The sequence below is a fragment of the Sycon ciliatum genome, chromosome 1 (genome assembly GCF_964019385.1).
Source record: "Sycon ciliatum chromosome 1, ocSycCili1.1, whole genome shotgun sequence".
Taxonomy (NCBI): domain Eukaryota; kingdom Metazoa; phylum Porifera; class Calcarea; order Leucosolenida; family Sycettidae; genus Sycon; species Sycon ciliatum.
Window position 1 is genome coordinate 61,514,003 of NC_088643.1, and position 22,279 is coordinate 61,536,281.

Here is a 22,279-nt window from a genome sequence, read left to right on the forward strand (position 1 = left end):
GCTCTCTGGTCTGACCCCCTTCCCGTATACGCGATACCGGTTCTGGTTGTGGTGCATTACGGATTACGGATATGTGCAAATGTGTGCCCATGCCTACGGAAGTCTTGCTTGATAGTTTACCAAGTCATGATGATCAGTGTGCTATGCAGTCATGATACCTGGTGACGCGGCATGATTGTGACTATACCCGGTATAGGCTATATAATAAGCAAGAGAACATAACCGGCACTCTGGCTGTACGTATAATGCCGCAAACTTGCAGAATGAGCCGATGATGAGGCCGCCGCATACGAGCAATATAGGTTATACTACTGTCGTGGACATGGAAATCCGGTCGCACTTCTAGCGGCCCCAGGGCGCTGGCCATGCATGCAGCCGTGGATAAGCGGTACACACATGCATTTATGCGCTGCAGCGCTCTGGTCGCATCGAATCAACACGTGCACTGCACGCAGCGTTCTGTACGCGCTGAGAGCGCCGGCCGCGGTCAATCGACTGGATTCCATGTCCGCTACAGTAGTTAGTAGCTAGTGATCAGTCCAAGAGAAAGTTCTGCATTAGAATTCAATTTTCATGAGCCGCTGACACTGTACTGCAGCACAGTCCCGGCATAAGTAAAGAGGCATCTCCGGTCTTGCAACTTTCAAAACCATATCAGGAGCCGTGCAGCATGGTATGTCGCAGTATATCCCCACGGACCAGAGTCACAGCTGTAGCCTTGCACTCTCAGTGGCATGGCATCGGTCTCAGTACAGAACTACACGGGTCATGATCGCTGATGCACCCACAACGGCTCAGGTCTCGGCCAACTAGAATATGTGCTGAACGGTCACATGGTTCAATTGTGGACCGAGTTGAAGCCGCTCTCAAACACGGTGTTCCGATACTGTACTGGGCCAAGTGAAGCCTCGGGCCAAATCCATAGGTACGAGTATGTGTACACCAGTGAAACTGCAGTCACGGTAGCTGCCGCGACTGAATCAGCACCTCTTACTAGCAGTACGTCTGCACAGGAGAGATCAATGAATCGTGAATCAATGAGTATATTTGACCATAGAACCTGCCATAATAATTATTATGGATAATTCAAAACAATACAATAGCGTTACTTTTTAAAAGATTAACAACAGAGCAAAACTATGATGTGCACTCGGTGTACAATTCCTTTCCAAAAAAATCTTTTGGGTTCAAGCTGCCTGTCGCAGGACAACCGGGAGATTGAGTGACCTGACCACCCGTACACTGACACCACTGTGCTACTACTACACATCGTGACCGTGATGCCCGCGCCGATGTGACAGCGCGGCGGCCGCTGAGTGGCACGGATCAGTTTAGTCCGGCATCATCCATGATCCTTGCGACTGTAGTCATTCTAGCACATTGCATGTGGTCATTCATTACCTCCCGACTGTTTTTGGTGCAGAGAAAATTAAAAAAAACGTGGTAAAAGCCTGAATAAGAATAGAATAATATGGCCAGTATAGGAAAAGGACTAGAATCATCTGAGGATATCAACGGGAATTGGCAGCTATAAGTTACAAAGCGGTTGAATCAGTGCCAAGCAAATTGCACAAAGTTAGTCAAGCCAGCTCTTACAAGCTAGACGTCGTCCCCTCCACCCTCGAGAATCAGCTCAAACGAGAACGGATGAAATTTGTAGCCTTCGCCGCGATAAAACTTGTTGTTGAACTCCACCCTGCAACGAAGCCGGAGAGGAATACATGAACACATGCAACTGTGAGTGCCTTCCTAACTGACATCATTCTTTACTGACTATTTTTTCCTCCTTTTCAATCCCTCTAAAGCTGATCAGTGAACATAACACAAGCAGCAGGTACTATGACTCATTTCAACCAAGTCAGTGATAGTGAAACTTCACTGTGCCATCTTGTATGGTATGGCACAGTTTACTTCACTGTGGTGTGTAACTGCGGGCCAATGAAATTCTGGCTCATGAGTAAAGCAGTTTGTGACGTGCCCCTGCAGTACCGCCGTCCAGATACATCGTATTTGCACGTCTTGGAAAAAGAGTCATGCCTGCGTGTACCCAAGGCTGAACTGGTGGCAAGGTAACCGCCATCTCACTGGCCAGCGGTGTGTGCGGCTTGTGGCACGACTGTGAACACAGTGTGTGTTGACACAGGAATAACGTTAGTATAGCAATGCGTGTGAGTTGATGATCATGTAACTATGGCTTACCAGTGCAGACGCAGTGCATGCAGGAATGCTGACAAACCTTCCATAATCAGCAGAATGGCAATGGTCAAAACTGAACACAGAAAACATCGGCAGCAGCATACAGGGTATGTTCATTTAAACCCACCGATATGACGATTATGACGTGGTGAGTGGGCCCGGGCCACACAGTCCGGCAGCGACTCAAAAACTGTGAAATCTGGTAAGAAGCCTACCATACATCAAACGTCTGTCAAGCGGGTGTGCGTACCTGTTTTCACGTCTCTATGCCTCTTTCTGTGGACCTTCCGGGGGGGGGGGGGGGGGGGGGAGGAATAAGCGAGGGCTACTTTAGTGTAAATATTATAAAAACAACAGTCAGGCCTCGTTAGGACGAACACTGATAAGGCGAACTTTCCTTTAGTACAAACTAGGGCCAATCCTATGGTTGGCCAGGCATCATATCAAGTCAAAATTATTCGTTTACGACGAACTCCTGTACGGCGAACTTTCGTGAAGACGAACTAATTTCAAGCGTGATTCGAACAAAATCAGCATGTAGTACGAACTTTCAGTCCCAGTGGGTATGGTGGCTGTAATGTTGGTCTCTTACTTTATTCCAAACAACAACTAACTCGGAGCTCCGGAAAGCCCCGCAATATGATGCCAACAGAATGTCATGGTGTGCGTGCATGAGTACAGAGTCGGTGCGTACCGACTGTCAGCACAGGTGTGGAAAGCGGCCTATGTAAATGGATAGGAGTACAAACGGCGCTGTGTACATATATATGCGTGTGACAGTCCATATATGTATGTGTGAACACTACAGTGGCTGTAGTTTTTTTTCCGATAGTCAAGGCCTCTTGTACTGGCAAAACATGTTACAAGGCAGAGGACATGCTGTCATGAATTCATTGAACATTGTACTTACCTGTTGCTGGGTTATGTTATGAAGAAATGTTTTACATTTGCCACAGCATGCACCTTCACATAAATACAATCCACATGATATCAAGAGTCCATAAACAAGAGTATGCAACTGTGATCTCTTTTCTATGGGCCAGATGCGCGGCGTGCTGCCTTCATTACATCATTCAGCTGAAGTCTGCGCACCGCGGAAAATCAAACACCACACTTTCCCTCTGGTTTGAAATGGACTTTCGTACGGAACTGGAGTTCACGCGCGCCAGAAGTTAGAGATCGCGTAGGTACTGGAACGAATCGAGCAAAAACGGATGGGCTTGTACGAGAAATTGTAGGTTTGGGTGCATGCTTTCAGAGCGTGATGGAGGCAAGTAATGTAATGAAGGCAGCGCGCCGCGCACTGACCCATAACCACAGTTGCATACTCTTGTTTATGCACATCAATTTGTTTGTCAGATCTGGACTCCGGATAAGACAAACAAACTTGTTCGGTCCCTTGAAGTTCGTCCTAATGAGGTTTGACTGTATTTGATAATTGTGTGGTAACATGCAAGTACCAAGTATGTGGCGAAGCAGTGCGACAGGATCCGAAACACGAGCAAGAAAGTGGTGTATTCGTGTCTGTCGCAGCCATATCTTCCTAGATATGCGCCTAAAACACCTTGACGCAGACATTGCTATGACGCGGTGCTGGCAGAGCAATGCCAGTACAAGAGTACATACCTGTCCAGATGGCAAACGTGCTGAAGAGCAGGAGAGGGCCGGCCACTCGGGCAGCCGAGTCCAGTCCAATGTGAAGCATCATTTCCCACAAGACCTCAGAGAGCTCTGTACTCACAATACACACAGTGCACAAAGACAATGCCATTGACCAACATACAGAAGAACAAAATAAGAATACATTAAAAGAAACACGAGTCACATTGACTTTTAAAACTTGTGAAGACGTCATCATGAACTTATGGCGCTAACAGTGGTTGCACTGTGACACCTGTAGCTACGTCTCTGCAGTGGGTTCTAACGGCAGCTTAAAACTCATCAGTATACGCGGCCAGTTAAAGCTGGGCTGCCTCATGACCACAGCATTCCCATGTCCAGATAGCTCAGCGTTTGTAGAACGCGGGTCGTGTAGCTCCCAATGGTTCACACATGATAGCAACATTCACTGGTCACCATGACCACATTCACTGGTCGCCATGGCAACATTCACTGGTCGCAATTGGCAGAGTGCAGAAGCAATAGTTGTTGTGATCCTGTAGCTTCAAGCATGGCCAACTCACCAGCATGTGCCAGGCTGAGTGCCCAGAGACGCAGGTAGGATGCGGTGTTGGAAATGCAACCCAGGCAGAACTCAATGGTGTGGATGGCTTGGTGGATGAATATGTCACCAATGCTCTCCTCCTAAGCACAAAAGAAGTTATACATGTACAAACACAACTCAACTGATCGAAGTTAATTAACAGCACGAGATATCCCAATTGCATGTCGACACACTTAGCACTTCCGGTTGTTATGGCCAGAATATACGGTCTACATTGAAGCATAGCCGTAAATACATGGAGGAACGAGGCTTGACTAGTAACCTCGGGGTAATCACTGAATAGACGTTTGCGTCTTGAAAAGCATGTCCTTGCGCAAAACTGCAAGGAAGACGCCAACACCACTGCCTGCCTCATTGTGGCACATATACATGTACGTTACAGTTTAACACCCCCCCCCCCCTCCCGCACACACGTAGGTGCACTTGTAGCAGCTGCACTAACCTCTACGTCCTCTTCTTCTTCAGTGTTGTCATGCCGAGCCTGTTTGGAGAAGGATCCATTTTCCTCCTTATCCGCCAGTGCAGTGTACCTACGCTGTACCATTATGTTTGCGGGGAACAATAACAGAACACCATGTAGCTTAGCGCAAATAGACGTAAAAGCAGCAGTAGCAGCAGCGGCAGCAGCAACAGCAACAGCAGCAACAGCAGCAGCAGCAGCAGCAGCAACAGCAGCAACAGCAGCAGGAACAGCAACAGCAGCAGCAACAGCAGCAACAGCAGCAACAGCAGCAGCAACAGCAACAGGAACCGCAGCAGCAACAGCAGCAGGAACAGCAACAGCAGTACCAATAGGTCACTGGACAGTAAGTATACCAGCCTATAACTGAGCTGGGACCAGCTGAGCGGCACACTGTTACAGACCGCAGGAGTACTGCTAGCTGCAGCAGAAAGCAGGACTGAGAGGAAAGCCGTATTGATAAGCAGTGTGTGACTGCAGATCACATGAAGCCGGTGTGGTCCACGCAGGCAGCACTCCAGGCGGGCTTACCTTCAGGTGATTGCGTTGCATATAGACGTAGACTGGCTTTGTGAACAGCATCCAGGGCACGGCCAGGAGAGCCACCACTACCAGGAAAGATTGAATTCCAACCTACGAGGGCAAGACATTGTCAACGGGACACAACATTACATGCACACACATAATCAGTCGGGAGAAGAGGTATTGATATCAAACCCGTGATCATATACTCAAGCGCCGGCATGAGACCAGGGAAATAGTTCTGCATGACATGCTTCAGGGGCTATTATTTATCAATGAATAAAGAAAGCGAAGATCTACATTAGCCGATATACACTGGCTAATCGATATCATAATGAGACGCTTTCGGCCTGTTGCAGCAATGATGTTGCTGCAACAACAATACCACCTACTTGTTTAGAAGAGTTTACAGAGCTGCCTGGTACTGTAGCTGGATCAGCACCGCCATGTCACTAAACATTTTAAGGTAGCTCATGCCTACCGTATTATCTCTAATATAAGCACGGTCCTTTATTTTTTCAATGTACCTCCGCCCCGTGCTATTAATGGAGACGTTCCTTTATTGGAGACTGTTCCATTATTATTTCAACCTCATTTCAGAGGCATGTTGCCATGCCAAATTCATGTCAAACACACACATTTCAGGGATTTTTTCGCTGGTACAGATATTGAATTTACACAGTGTGCTTATAATGGAGACTGAGCACTTTATTTTTTGAATGCCGCCCCAAGGTGTTCTATTATTGGAGACTGTGCTTATATTAGAGATAATACGGTAAATGAATTTTCCCCAAAATTGCTCTTTGGACTGTTTTAATTCATGGGTAGGGGTGTCCTGATTGAGAAAATCAACATAATAGGGTACCTCTTTGGACACTTTGGGGGTTTAAGCGGTGTTTAAAGGTCAGCAAATGTGCGATATTTAGCGAAATATGCCAGATCTTATCACCTGGGTTGTTATGCCCTTCACCTTTATCTGCTTAATACACTTTCAAAATAAATAAGTCAGCGGCAAGACCGGGACGGCATGTGTGGGACTGAGCCTCAGAAACAAAACAATGGTACATTAGAAGATGATTTTAGCTAGATACTGGAATTTTTTCACTTCTCAGTACGGCCGATTAAAATACATTCATATCCTAATTCACTGCACGCCAATCACACTGCTTCATATCCTACACGCGTTCATGTCCTACTGTGCTCATAGCATATCAGGGCAACCTGCAATGCCCCATGTAGCCTGGGGAAGGATGCTAGCACCAGCAGCAGCAGCCAGTCTATGAGTCTCGTATGCGACCTACCTGTCCTCTGTAGAACTCCCCCTGACTATCCTTGATTTCTTTTCCAAAACTAAGGAACATGTTGATTAACATGATGAGAAGACTGGGAGCCTGCAAAACACAGAAGCAGCAACAGCAACAGCAATAGCACCATGCAGCATGCAGCAACAGCACCATGCAGCATGCAGCACCATGCAGCATGCAGCGAGTATTGTTTCACTATCATGTCATGTGGTCCCATTACCAAAAGATGAATTGCTACAGTGTGCTGCATTGTTATCTATGCGTAGTGTATGCGGAGAAGTTGAGACTGTGACCTGCATTCCGGTGTTCCATTTCCCCGATTTCCACAAACTCGAACCTGAACTCATGCTAATCGGACTTTATCGGAAACACGGAAGCTCTTGTAGCGCCATGGATTAGTGCATTGGCCTTCTAACAAAGACAATTGTGCTATAATGACTGAGGTTAAATAATATTCACAAAACAATAAACAAAAACTGATAGCGTTCAGCGGCAGCAGTTGACACCAACTTGTCAACCCTGACAACCTTCGTTGTCTTTATCTAGGGGAATGGCACCACTGGCCATGTCCATATGATCATTATGTTCATCCAGCCACACAAGACCTAACTAATAACAACCAAACCTCAGATAGCTCAGTATGCCAAGCTAGCGGTGCAGTGACTAGCTAGCCGTCATGACCAAGCTGTTATATCAGTCATGATCATGCGGCGAGGGGAGACTGTTATACTGATACTGCACACCATGTCACAGTGTGTACAATCACTTACCCCTGCTTTGTCACTGAGTGTATCTGAGTCCACTGCTAGCCATTTGAAGAAGATCATGAAGACCAGATAGCCAAATATGCAACCCAGGAACAGAACCTGCATGCCAAGCGCAAGTAATGATATTACATACCAGAAGGACACGATTCACTCTGGTCTAAGCAGGCTTTCAAGTGAACAGAAAAATGAACAAACATTTCCCGCGATTTGTGTTACTTGCACGTGAGCGGGTAGTGGCTAAGCCTAAGATACAGCCGCACAGTCTGCAACTATAGTCTAATCATACATAAGCACCTAGCAGCTAACATGTATGTGCCCCGCTTTGTTCCAATCATTGATTCACCACAATTCAAATTGATTTTAAGGCGAATAAACAATTACTGTGCAGACCAAAGGAACTCAATCTCCGAACCAGGTCAGCACATACCTGGTTGGTTTCTTTCAACCAGGAAACGAACACACACTCTCAACTAGGGCCTACGCATCTTCTCAACTGTGAGTTATTCCTATGCTGCTGACCTAGCGCAGGAACAAGCTGACTTCTGACGTCGGCTTCAGAAGTCCCGTTGGCATGGCGGCATGGCGGCAGCGATACCCCTCAACAGTGCTCACAATTGTCAATACAGCCGGCAATGTGACACCCTACAGCATTTCAAATCTGCGCAATATGTTTTGAACGTTTGACTGTCACTGACTCACCTCAGGTACAAACATACCAATGATATTGATGCGTCGGCGGAAATGTCTGAGTATAGCAAGAACAGCCAGAATGATACCAAAATACGATGCAGATGTTGATACATGATTGCTGGCGATTTGCACCACACGGGCAAAACGCTTAGCACCAATTGCTATTGAGATTGGTTATCAATTAGCATCAATTGCTATTGAGATTGGTTATCAATTAGCACCAATTGCTATTGAGATTGGTTATCAATTAGCACCAATTGCTATTGAGATTGGTTATCAATTAGCACCAATTGCTATTGAGATTGGTTATCAATTAGCACCAATTGCTATTGAGATTGGTTATCAATTAGCACCAATTGCTATTGAGATTGGTTATCAATTAGCACCAATTGCTATTGAGATTGGTTATCAATTAGCACCAATTGCTATTGAGATTGGTTATCAATTAGCACCAATTGCTATTGAGATTGGTTATCAATTAGCACCAATTGCTATTGAGATTGGTTATCAATTAGCACCAATTGCTATTGAGATTGGTTATCAATTAGCACCAATTGCTATTGAGATTGGTTATCAATTAGCATCAATTGCTATTGAGATTGGTTATCAATTAGCATCAAGTCAATACACGTTTTAAAAACTCGGATATTGAGCCAATAGTGCAATAGTATAAATTACTCGTAACGTATTGGTCCTTTCTTCTTTCTTAATCAATACACTTTACCAGTACAATGCGCCCGTGTGAGCTATCTCAAGTTTACCGCTGGGGCTGCAAATCTGACGAAAACAATGCATCTGGTGCCCGTAATAGTTTTGATAAACATGCACATGTGCAACGGACAAGTCTCTTGCTCCTTTTAACTCTCTAGCACCAAGTCAAGTTGATTCACAAGAGGTGATCATTGACTCATCACCAGATAGGAGTGACGCCGGGGAACTTACAGGTGATTGAAAAGGCCCAGGATGACACCAAACATCATCTGACTAACTCCGAGGACGATGGACATTTTCATCTTGTAGGAGTTGGTGAAAGTCAGCTTGTTACTGGCCACCTGCCAGATCTACACGGAACAAACAGAGTAATGCCAAATCGGTCTAGCAGCGATGTTGCCTGCATGCAGCCTACTCAACACAATGACACATGTACTGCGGAGAACCTGGACTGAATGCACAGCAAGTTTCTACAAATAATTACAGTTGTGCCCGGTGAAATCCGACCCACAGCGCGTACTTGGCACCCTCTACTTGCACAGCCCTTGGCGCCCTGGAAGTGGTACGCGTGTGGCTGGACGTACACATGAATCAGTACAGTGGTGTAATCAGAACAGGTCCAAGGCGTCAGTTTAGCACTTCGGGTCGGATTTCACGGTGAGCGTAATTGCACATGCACTTGACATGATAAATAGTGAAAGTGAGACCTGCAGAGGCCGCGGAAGATAGACGAGAAAAGCCATGGTTGGCACACTACTCGATGCAGTGCAAATGCACAATTGTACACCTGTAGAGTTTACCATGTGTACCGGCATATCCAGGCACACATCAATACATACCCCCCCCCCCCCCCCACACACACACACATCTATAGTCTTTACATACCCCCCCCCCCCCACACACACATACATCTGTACATACCCCCCCCCCCCCCACACACATACATCTATACATACCCCCCCCCCCCCCCACACACACACACGCACAAGCATACACATGCATGCAACCACATGCATTCGATCTGGCCCATGCACACACTCGGGTAAGCAGCGGTCGGATTCACAGGCTCTTGAGCAGTTCTCTGCCAAACATTCTGTACATCACGAGGTGCAAGGTTTGACCATGCGGATGCAAGCTTAAAACCACACTTGCCCCCGCATCGGGGGTCTGATGCTACTCGGGTCGAAATATTCCTGGAAGCAAGTCAGGAGCTGCTTAGGAAATACCCTACGTGGTACAGCACACACTGGCACATACTGGATACATTAGCGCACGTTGGCACATACTGGATCAAGACCCAACGGGTACGGATTATGGATGTCAAAGTCGCTGTGTTTTCCTTTAGAGCCCAGTCTGAGCGATAGAGTACCTCCTGGCCGCACATGCTTCAGTTCACTGCCAACATGAAACAAAGTACAATGAAAAGCAATGAGGTGAAACTTGCAAACGCACAAGATCACACTAACAGTACCCTCCCCCCCCCCCCCTCCCCCTCCCCTCTCCCCCCCCCCCCCCCCCCCCGGAACAATACATGTTGATCTGATGGGTTCTTTGGTTCGGCCACTTTGGTGGATCCGATATACTCACCTGCCACCGCTTCAGCCGCACCTGTGCCTCGATCCTTGAGGTAACGCGGTTTGGCAGTTTTTCAGTAATGACACCAAACCTCCCTGCAACATTGCTGTAGACATATTATAACAACAAAATCGCAAGTGTACGAGTGACCGGACCCTCTGTATATGCACTGGTGAATGCAGTATAATATTCTAGTAGACCATACAGTCAAACTGGCAAATATCGCCGACCCTCGATCGGGCATGAGAACAGAGTGGTTATTCACGAGTTATCGCTATTTGCGAGATTGAAAGCCTGCAGACAAAATGTAATAGCTATTTAGTCCGAAGATAGTGTCATTATTCGTAAGTTGTTGTTATCCACGACGTTGATTATTGTATACACAGCACTTACATCTTATTGACACTCCAAGACGAGCCAAAGATGTTGAATGACTTAGAGAAGCAGTCGTTGTACACCAGGCCGGTGTATATGGAGAAAAGACCCATCAACAGAATGATGTAGCGGCCACCATAGAACGTACCAAAAATCTGAATGCGATCCAGAGGGATAATAATATAATTATACATGTTGACTAGTTTGAGGGAAAGACACAAACGGGAAAAGTCTGAAGAAAACATTGACTGTTACCACCAGGACTCTTGACTGTTACCCGTGACCAGGACTTAAACCAGAATTATACATGTATACTTATTATTAAAGAGAGACTGATTATCAGAGTACAGTCGTCCCTCTCTAATCCGGCACTTGTTTATCCGGAACCCTTGCCAACCGGCGCACTTTCTGACGAAACCGATTTTTTTCGTTTAATTCCTACATCTTAATCCGGCACTTGAATTCCGCCTCCGGCAGTGACTTTTTGAAACGAATCGCTCAAACTGCACGTAGTTTGATTTCATAATCCGGCAGTCGTAAATCGCGTACCGTACAGGTGCACTCCTTGCCAGGCCAGGCTAGGCTTGTCCAGGAGACAACGGCAGTCAACCATACTTTCTTATTTATATTTAGCAAGGAGTAGTGTCCTGCCAATTTTCAGGTGTGTGTGTGTGTGTGTGTGCGTGTGTGTGCAAGAGTACATGTGAACATGTTCTCTGTTTTACTTTATCACTGTGTATATTCCCGGAGAACAATTGAGAATATAAAGCCGTGCACCAAATACTTGGGTCGACACGGAAAAACCCTGCGTTTTGACATACATGTACATATGATCCATGCATGCAATTGGGTAGGGCCGGGTCAGAGGGCAGGATTTCTTAATCCAGCACCCTCGATAATCCAGCAGAAAATGCCGTAGCAAAAGGTGCCGGATTAGAGAGGGACGACTGTATTAGTTTAAAAGAGAGAGAGAGAAAAAGAGAGAGAGAAAGAGAGAGAGAGAGAGAGAGAGAGAGAGAGAGAGAGAGAGAGAGAGAGAGAGAGAGAGAGAGAGAGAGAGAGAGAGAGAGAGAGAGAGAGAGAAAGAGAAAGAGAAAGAGAGCCTGAGAGAGAGAGAGAGTCTGTGTGAGAGAGAGAGCCTGAGAGAGAGAGAGCCTGAGAGAGAGAGAGAGAGAGATAGATAGATAGATAGATAGATAGAGAGAGAGAGAGAGAGAGAGAGAGAGAGAGAGAGAGAGAGAGAGAGAGAGAGAGAGAGAGAGAGAGAGAGAGAGAGAGAGGAGAGACAGACAGACAGACAGACAGACAGAGAGAGAGAGAGAGAGAGACAGAGAGAGAGAGACAGAGAGAGAGAGAGAGAGAGAGAGAGAGAGAGAGAGAGAGAGAGAGAGAGAGAGAGAGAGAGAGAGAGAGACAGAGAGACAGAGACAGGGAGAGACAGAGACAGAGAGAGAGACACACAGAGAGAGACAGAGAGACAGAGAGAGACAGAGAGAGAGAGAGACAGACAGAGAGAGACAGAGAGAGAGAGAGACAGACGGAAAGATAGAGGTAGACAGAAAAACAGAAAGAGAGACAGACAGAGAGAAATACAGACAGAAAGAGAAGGCAGACAGAGAGAACAGAAAATTTGACAAGTGGAGCATTGAAAATAGGGTGAGATAGGGTGTGCCATGGCCTTCTTGCAATGCATCTCACATGCCCAAGCTTCCAAATCCATTGATGTGCTCCAATTATTTTATGTAGTAGATCTCAAACACAGAGGAATGTCTGATTTAGGACAAATGCAGTGTATCAGGTTAGAAACACAGCTAGGAACACGAGTGATAATATGAACGCTTACCTCCCCTCCCTTCAATGTCGCCAGCTTCTTCTCATTCAGAACGAGAACGAGTGCAAAGAGAAGCATCATGAGGCCATGTCCACAGTCGCCAAACATCACAGCAAACAAGAACGGGAAGGTGATGATGGAAAACGGAGCTGAAACATACCACCAGATGACACACGCACAACAACACGCCACGGTAGAGTGTACATAACGTTACGAGTACGATACCAGGACAGAGCAAGGATGATGGAGAGTAGATGTTGTAGTTGTGCAATGCCGTGTGTATGCTGGCAAATGCAGTGCACAAGGGAGCAGATGTCACAAGACAACACAGTGTGCTGTGCACCCAGTCCTACCAGGATTGACTTCGCGATACGTAGCAACGCCGTACGCATCTATGATGTTCTGAAAACCGGCGGTGAACTTGTTGACCTTGTTGTAAGTCGGCGGATTCATGCTACTTGTCATCACGTTTAGGATGGGCATCACGGACGAGCCACTAGATGCCTGTCAAACAACATGAGGCAGAGGACAAATGTGTGTTGGGCTGCAACACGTCTCCCATCAGTCAAAGAATAATAAGGGACTGGTAGTTTATAGTAATATTACGAACGGCCAAACTGTATGAGTATAATTATACTGATACTTTCCCACTAGTTTGAGGGAAAGACGCAAACGGGAAAAGTCTGAAGAAGAAAAAAATTGACTGTCACCACCAGGACTCGAACCAGGGATCCTCGCTTGTAGCCAGCGATGCTCTAACCACTGAGCTATGGTGTAGCCGTCATCCCAGAAGAGACAGTTCAACATTTTCAACATTTTCTTCACTCTTTCCTCAAATAAAAAGTTTAGAAATTTCTCCTCGTGCCAATTCCTCGGCTCCCAAACAAAAACGCACCGGTATCCTAGCCATTGGCTGGATCCTTTTCCAGACTATATCTTTTCCAGACTATATCTTTTCCAGCCTATATCTTTTCCAGACAATATCTTTTCCAGACAATATCTTTTCCGGGACTATATCTTTTCCAGACTATATCTTTTCCGGACAATATCTTTTCCAGACTATATCTTTTCCAGACTATATCTTTTCTGGACTATATCTTTTCCAGACTATATCAACAGTTTGCAACACTGGTGAGTACTTTCAAAACACACCACCCCCGATTGCAAAATTCCATTCAGAAAATGCCGTTATTTACAGACTGTTCCTAAGCAGATGTGCATCCTCCTGAGTTTACATCTACTAATATACTAATATACCACACGAAGCAATGAATTGCACACTCAGAAAAACACACTTCCACATCCACCAACCCCTCCCGTCATTATCCTCGTCAGAAGCCACACAAAACACAGAGCGACGAGGCGAACAACTCACGAATCCTCGCCGAAGAGCCGCCCGGATACTTTCCAGATCGGCCACCGGACACCAGCACTCGCCAATGAGACACTTGTGCGTCACGTCCACGTTCAGCATGTTCAGTGTGTGGTAGATGGCTTTGATCTTCTTCACCTGCATGATCATAGCGTTAGTGTACCACAAATAACGTCACAACACGGGCCGTGGCCGGCAGCAATTGTGAGGCCGGCGGAAATTCATGGGTTTTCGGGGTAGGGTTTGACGGCGTGCGAGCGTCCAAAAATCCTTCTGCCCCGTCATGTTGACCTCTCCCGAAAAAGGCATTCATTTTAACAAGCCTCCAAATCAGTGCTTACAGCCCACACAGCAAACAATTTGTCCTAGACTTGTGAAGTAGGAAACTGAATATTACGATAAAGAAGAAAGGACAAAGGTTTACTAGTTACCCGTAGTGGCTGGCAACACTGGCAATTAAAAAGCATGATATATTGATGAGTCATTACGTGCAACAGTTAGCACAAGGACTGCTGTGTTTGTTTGTTTGTTTGTGTTTATTTTTTTGTGGTATTGACATTCAGCGACCTGACCTTTAGCTCCATCACGTCTCGAATAAGCATATCGCATTGATAAGTCCGGGGGCTGTTGACACTGGCGGGGAGGGGGGGGGGGGGGGGGCATGCTCTGTTCTCTGTGCTGAGTGACCTGTGCGCTGGGCTGGAAAGCAAGAGCACACGCAGATCTGACTTTGGTATGCGGTATGCATATGTTCATAGCATTGCTACCGGCCTTGTTACTGGCCTTGCTACCGGCCTTGCTACTGGCCTTGCTACCGGCCTTGCTACCGGCCTTACTACTGGCCTTCCTGCCGGCCTTGTTACTGGCCTTGCTACCGGCCTTGCTACCGGCCTTGCTACCGGCCTTACTACTGGCCTTGCTACTGGCCTTGCTACTGGCCTTGCTACCGGCCTTACTTACATTATTTGCCCAGTCCTTGATGTCCTTCGCCATGCCTTGCAGAACACGATACCGATGATCCGTCGTCTGGATTAGCACGACACCGAGATCCTCGATACGCGTGGAAACACCCATTGCCATCTCACGGCGCTCTGCTGTAGTCTCTGGACAAGGATACTGAGTGGCTTGGAAGCTGCATGGCAAATGCAACAGATACAGCAATTGACCACGTGTTCCTTTTCTGAGCAACACAAATGCCAGCTGAGCATATCGCTTTTTGCACAGCAAAATCTGGCATGGGCCATATTTACGATGCGGCACGTGGCCCTTTAGTGGTCAGCTATGCGCTATGAGTCATAGTAGATCTACATACATAATAGGTGTTTTCTTGTACTTCATCGAAGTTTTGCAGTACTGCGAAGTACTGCAAGAGTGCCTAACCACTTTGACCCCTCCCTGGCTGTGTTTTAGCAGCGGGACGGGTGAGCGAGTCCTGTCAGCAGGTTAAACAACACATATCAATCCTCATTTTCACCTTCGATTAACAGCAAGATCCACATCAGGATTGTAGGTGTATGATCCTAGTACATTAAGGTCCATGCACTATAGGACTTTGGTTCCAATCGACCATGCAATTTTTCCTCTATCTGTCTGTACATGAATTTTGGGAATAAGTACAGTCATGTAGCTTCTGCACTTACCCCTCGCAGATCTTCTTGACTCGCGACCTCAGCTGCTCGCCCTGGAAGAAGAGAATGAACACGTTCTTGTACATCGCAGCCCCCTGTCATGTGGACAAGAACACAACACGCACACACGCGCGCACACACACACACGCGCGCACACACGCACACACACACACACACACACACACACACACACGCACACACACACACACACACACACACACACACACACACACACACACACACACACATACAGAGGAACACCGGTCAGAGCACATGTCACATGCTACGCACTTGCATAGCAGACTAGCACAGAACATGTACTAGTAATTGGAAGCCGGAACGCCATTGTGATGCAATGGGTACCACAGCATTTCCCTCAAAACCCCTTGTGCGGCACCACTCAGATGCTGTACAGCCCACTCACGTACAGCAGAGGGCTGCCAGGCAGAAGTGCGCCCCTGCCCTTACCGTCACGGGATCTTTCAGCTCACAGTCAATCTCTTCATGGCGTAGAAAGACGTTTCCCCGACATGCGCGCCACAGTACTCGCTCAAACGCAACAATACGGGTCCGGCTAACCACGCCAGCAACAAACCTGCAGGGAAGCCAGGGAGCAACGTCCAGAAAACACTCAGATTTATCCAGATTCACAATGATTTATAATAGAACTCATGTGGTAAACTGCATACACAATGGAGGTCGAGATAATGTGATACTAGCACTGATGTATCTAACGAGTGAACTAGCAAAGCACAGATCAATCCAAGCCGCACGATAATTACAACTTGCATGCCTATAAATCGTGTAGGTCATGTGCACTGTTCTCGGCACAGTACATGCGCTATACTGCAGAGTACATGTACTATGCTGCAGAGTGCATGGGACACACGGTGTACTGCAGAGTGCATGGGACACACGGTGCACTGCGGCATAGCTAATAACCCAATATAGTACGGCACACTTACGATAGTGGACTGCTTCCAGGCCGATAGTCATCCAGGAGCTCTGTGCAGGGAAGGAAAAAACCCCATCCAAAGAGCACACGTCTCGGCATTACGTGAAGACGGCGTAGCACTTCTTTGATCATCATGCAGCTAGTGAGTGCTTGTGTGATTTGCGTGATGCACTCATTAATCTGACAGCTCCGGCCGGAGATGTGCAACCCGGGCACTAAGGAGGCTGGGATGTACAATGTACAGTGAATGTGCTAGAGGCTTTTTGTGAATTCATAAGATCAGGTTTCACCCTACTGCCGCGGCTGTACTTGACAATCTTCCTCTTTGTCTACTTTGGTGGTGACGGTTCAAGTGCATACGGCTACTTGCATTACTCCAGGAATTCAGATTCCCTCATACCCGGGACCTCAAGAATCCAGTGATTCAAGGACACAGGTAAGTTAAGTTCCTGCCACAGACTGAACAGTAATGGCTCACTCTAAGCTCAAGGTTATGCTGCAGAGATGCAGCCCACAGCGTGATGACATAAAAGGTCGATTTTCATTACCCTGTAGCAATTACACGTGGACAAGTCAGCAATGTGTGGACGAGTCATTATTTTGTCAGAAGAAAGACAAAAGCTAGCTCACTTTTTTGTTCATCTCTCTGTGGCTGCTCTCTTCCATACCGGAGAAGTGATGCGGCCTGCAACAATAACAACACACCGATGTAGAGAAGACAAACATGATGTGTATAGGCCCCACAGGAGGGTAGGTAGGCAGTAGGTACAGGTATGATAAGGTAGGCAGGTAGGTAGGTAAGTAGGTAGGTAGGTGGGTACTAGGTAGGTAGGTACTAAGTAGGTAGGCGGGTGGGTACTAAGTAGGTCACTCAGGTAGGTAGGTGCTAAGTAGGTAGGTGCTAAGTAGGTAGGTGCTAAGTAGGTAGGTGCTAAGTAGGTAGGTGCTAAGTAGGTAGGTGGGTACTAGGTAGGTAGGTGGGTGGGTACTAGGTAGGTAGGTAGGTGGGTACTAGGTAGGTCACTCAGGTAGGTAGGTACTAAGTAGGTAGGTAGGTACAGGGAGAGAGAGGGAGAGAGGGAGGGAGAGGGAGGGAGAAAGAGAGAGAGATAAAGAGAGAGAGAGATAAAGAAAGAGAGATAAAGAGAGAGAGAGAGAGAGAGAGAGAGAGAGAGAGAGAGAGAGAGAGAGAGAGAGAGAGAGAGAGAGAGAGAGAGAGAGAACATCCCTGGCAGACTTCAAACCCGCGACAAATAGTTCCAACTTGAAACTAAAGCTACAGTACAAGTGAGCCCCTCCTCCTCCCCCCCCCCCCCCCAAAACAAACACACACAAGCAACATTGAGGAACACATGGTCGATTGCACTTACCTCATCAAAGAAATATGTAGTTTGCCTGAGCATGTGCTTCAATTCAGTGAGCTCAAGGAAGTTACGCTTTAGCCGCTCATGATTGGTATTGATCTCACAGATTTCTGCCTCAAGCTTCCCAAACTTGCTCTTTAGTAAAAGGAGAGAGAAAAAAAGAACACTAGATGTACTTGGCAGGTACACCGGCTCAAATCATCTCTCTCATCTATTTTCCACTACTTGCCACTAGTCATACAGTAAAACCTGTGTTTGCCGGGCCCATGTGCCAAGCGGAATCCTGCTGTATCGACCGGATAAATTGCCATGCACCAAAGTGCTGTTGATCGAATGTGCATACCCGGGTCAAGCAGAATCCTGTCCTATCAGGGCAGTTTTCGCTGCACCAAGGGCGTCATCCGGTTAGAGCAGGTTTTTACTGTATTATCCTGGATCTCTAAGTTTCCTCCATGACCGTGAATCTCCAATACACAGTCACACATTGTATCAGTGTTATAATGGGCATGTAAGTCACAGCATTGGACACACGGCACACACACACACACACACACACACACACACACACACACACACACAAACACACACACACATGCATGCATGCATTCAGTACATACCACCACCTCCATTGCAGGTGTGAGCATACATGCACTATCACTATGGCCACTATCATGGTCTACTCCAGTACTTACTTCAAGCTCCATCATGTCACTAGGCGGTGGTGCTTCCGGGTTGTTTCCCTTGTCCAGGACCGGGATGCCCGCACCAGAAGCTTCATTCTCCAAGAAACCTGCATTGGAATGGAAAGGATAGATTTTCTCTCGCACCGCAATGCACAATCCTATTGCCATACAACCTGACTGCACTACCATAGGCCCGGGACACTAAATGAAGTGGTGGCTAAAACGTCAAGACTCGTCCTTCATGCACGTCATGACTTGACTTATGAGCCATTTTAGGTACTGAGTGAAATATGGACTGTGACACCAACATCATTAGCAACAGCAGCAGCAACAGCAGCAGCAGCAGTAGCAGCATTAGCACTAGCACCACCACCACCAGCAGCAGTAGCAGCAACAGCAGCAGCAGCAGCACCACCAGCAGTAGCCGCAGTAGCAGCAGCAGCAGCACCACCACCACCACCACCAACAGTAGCAACAGCAGCAGCAGCAGCCATTGCCGGTGCCAGGAAGCAAGCTCTTGCTACTCACGAAGTTTGCGCTCCATCTCATCGCAGCGTCGTACTTCGCTGACATACTTGCGATGGAAAGCACTCACTTCTGGATTGAGCTAAGATATAGTACATCAACGCCAGTCGCAAAGTAATTGCGCACGCCGGTTAATATAACATCCACACAAACAGGGATCACATAGGAGCAAACTATAGTTCCCTTTCCAAGCTTGTTTGACCCCCAGAAGAGAGGGCAGTAAACGCGACAGGAAATGCTTTTCAATGTTGATACTGGAAACTCTCTGTAAATCCGACCTTCCATCAGTGCGCAATAGGATAGTTTGATGGTCCCAGGATGTCACGGTTCGGAGATAAAGTGCCACGGTTGCATGACCAAAGCACAGTGCTAGGAGTACCTGTAACTGTACCCTCGAGGGAGAATGATGTAATCGAGAGAACATGGTGACGCTTTGAGGAGAGCTTCTTTGCGTGTGCACGATAATCAACCAGTTGCATGAGCGTACGTGATTGCACTTGCAGGATACTGATCTCCAGCAAAACGGTCTAAGGGATGATGTTATGGTGCTTTGCACAAATGGGATATTGAAAACTTTAAAGGAATGTAACCAATTTTGAACTCTAAATCCGAATCATGGGCATAACAAATTTCACAGTGCAAATCATAACAGCCACAAACTGGCAAATTCAGACATACCGATACCAATACATCCTTTATACTGAATGAGTCAGACTTACATCTCGGAACTGCACAAGGCCCTGTGATAAAACACATGCACATACACACACACACACACACACACATACACACACACACACACACACACACACACACACACACACACATACACACACACACACGTATACACACATACACTGTACATACAATATTTGCTGGAGTACAGTGCGCAATTTAGATGCGCTATTTCAGGCCCCAAATCCCAGGTGCGTGCTATGCTCCGGATATGAAAAAGCATGCACTTCATAAAAGTAGTGCAATGTATCAAACGGTTGCGAAGTTTGCCACCTATGAGTCTCTGACCCGGCACAAGCCATATCCAGTATGCATGCATTTGTGGCGTCTTCTGCCAGCTACACTGCAAATGCGAGATGGATACAAGACCCCATTATAATAGGTAGCATGTGCATTATACAGATGCAGTGACGGTACTGTACATCTTTTTAAATTTTATGATAATTTTGTCAATGGTCGCACTATAATACTGTCTTTATAATCCATAATTTTCTGAAATCTAGGCTGCGTGTCAAACTCCGGATACACATTGAATTGCCCAAACATTGGTAAGGGGGGGGGGGGGGGGTGCGCACTATGCTCAGGTGCGGGTTATACTCCGGCAAATACGGTGCATACATACATACATACATACACAGAAACAAATACATACACAAGCCTCCGTCTCCTACAAGTTCCGTTTGGTGGGAGCACATGCAACCAGTAAGTGGTCGCTGGGTAGTACACCTGTAAATAGATTGCCATAGCAACATTTTGGCCAGAGAAATGTCCCCTCTCGCATAAGCATGACGGCATCAGCTGCAAAAGTACTAGTATGCATTTTCATCATTACCCACCCAAATGTGATCAAGAGTACATAACCCCCAAGAGTAAGACATTTCCTTTACCTGCATATCCCTCAGAGCAAGAGTACATAACCCCCTAGAGTGGGCAACGCCTGATCCAGCTCTGCATAGGGTCTAGGTCGAGCGGAATCGGATCTTCTGATGTCATGCGTACACTCCACACCAGCACAAGGCCGGTCTCGAGGCAGGGCACCGTTGTTTCTGATCCGAGAGTACCCGCGACTCCCCGGGTTCCCCTCAGATGTGTACGGTATTATGACGCAAAGATCCGATTACGCTCGACCAAGACCCTATGCAGAGCTGGATCAGGCGTTGCACACTCTGGGGGTTATGTACTCTTGCTCAGAGTCATTACATATTGGTTACATGTTCACAACTTGAATTGAGAATTTGACCATACGGTTAGAGGAGAAGGCAGAAAAGGCTGTTCCTGGAACGCAACCAGTTCATTACGTTACATTTTACTTATGCTGAACTTATCCTAATAGTTCTTTCTATCCAGCAAATTATTTATATCCATGATACAAACTTACATTGTATATTCATGCTGTGTGCACTCATGTACAAGTATTGTTATGACTTCTATTCAAACCGTCTACATGTATACGTCCAAGATGTTGTGAAGGGCAGAGAAGACAGGTTGCATGCACGTTCAGTATGACTGGTGAGGAAACACATACCAATTCGCCCAGCTCGCTAACGCAATAGTACGCAGAATCCGCTTGCAGATATAGCTGGGCTAGGGTCATCTCCTCGGAGCGGAATAGCGACCCCATCTTTGAAGCTGCTTTATCCGGCCTCACTTGGCTCCCCAACAGTCGCACGACATGAGGGAAGATTACAATAGCATCAACGACTCGCGGCAACACCACACGATCAACGTCTTTGTTTCCCAAATACCGCTACTGACACTCGGAGGCAACTTCTTGCTTTAACCCTTTATGGGTCTCACATAAGCGAAAGGGTCGTATGTGACCCTTACAGTAAAATCGCATTTTCTGTGAGTTTTGTTGCTAGGAGACAACTAAAATGGTGCTCCACGCGTAGCTGAGGTCCAAAGCTTTCCAACGGTGTAAAAAACAACCATACTTACCATACAATTTTTTGCAGTAGCGATCGGCTGAAGTCTGGTGAAATTGGAAAAGACGACCATCCGCCATGCGCGCATTTCGAGAATGGGAGTGCATCTCTTGAGGCCGTGTCAGAAAAGCTTTCTGAGGACACTGACGGCACCAGCCTAGGCTGGATGTCCCTGGAGAATTTCCAGTGTAATGTGGTGAGAAAGAGAGCTCCGTTGAGTCCTCCTAGCTCAAATAAATCGTCCCTGAATGAAGAAATCAAATTTACCAACCAGCGAGGAAGCACAGCAACAGCAAATCTTACAAGGACTTGTCAGGTGCGATCAGCTGATTCGCCTGGCCGTGAGAATCACGGCATGCGTGACATCGCGCCTGAGTACTCATCTGAGCGAGAGTGAATCTGACGCGAGCGGCGATGAGGTGAACGAACCAAAATTG

General features: G+C 46.9%; 1 protein-coding gene across 2 annotated transcripts; it reads right to left on the reverse strand.

Moving 5' to 3' along the window:
* Nucleotides 1-946: 946 nt before the first annotated feature.
* On the reverse strand, nt 947-21,688 carry LOC135804728 (V-type proton ATPase 116 kDa subunit a 1-like). 2 transcript variants are annotated; one of them, XM_065318672.1, is made up of 25 exons: nt 21,443-21,688; nt 19,902-19,922; nt 19,186-19,264; nt 18,667-18,764; nt 17,981-18,109; nt 17,241-17,295; nt 16,621-16,660; nt 16,124-16,250; nt 15,668-15,750; nt 14,988-15,159; nt 14,031-14,165; nt 13,009-13,159; nt 12,668-12,804; nt 10,843-10,979; nt 10,161-10,269; nt 9,106-9,224; nt 8,173-8,218; nt 7,477-7,572; nt 6,704-6,793; nt 5,412-5,513; nt 4,863-4,955; nt 4,380-4,500; nt 3,823-3,927; nt 2,200-2,269; nt 947-1,696 (listed from the first exon to the last, which is right to left on the reverse strand). In XM_065318672.1, the coding sequence occupies exons 1-25, from the start codon at nt 21,536-21,538 to the stop codon at nt 1,600-1,602; spliced, it is 2,508 nt and encodes an 835-aa protein (XP_065174744.1). In that variant the 5' UTR covers nt 21,539-21,688; the 3' UTR covers nt 947-1,599. The 2 variants fall into 2 exon arrangements, 1 of the variants encoding a protein (XP_065174744.1); XR_010551077.1 differs by lacking the exons at nt 947-1,696; nt 2,200-2,269; nt 3,823-3,927 and having other exon boundaries at nt 4,863-4,950.
* Nucleotides 21,689-22,279: the final 591 nt, after the last annotated feature.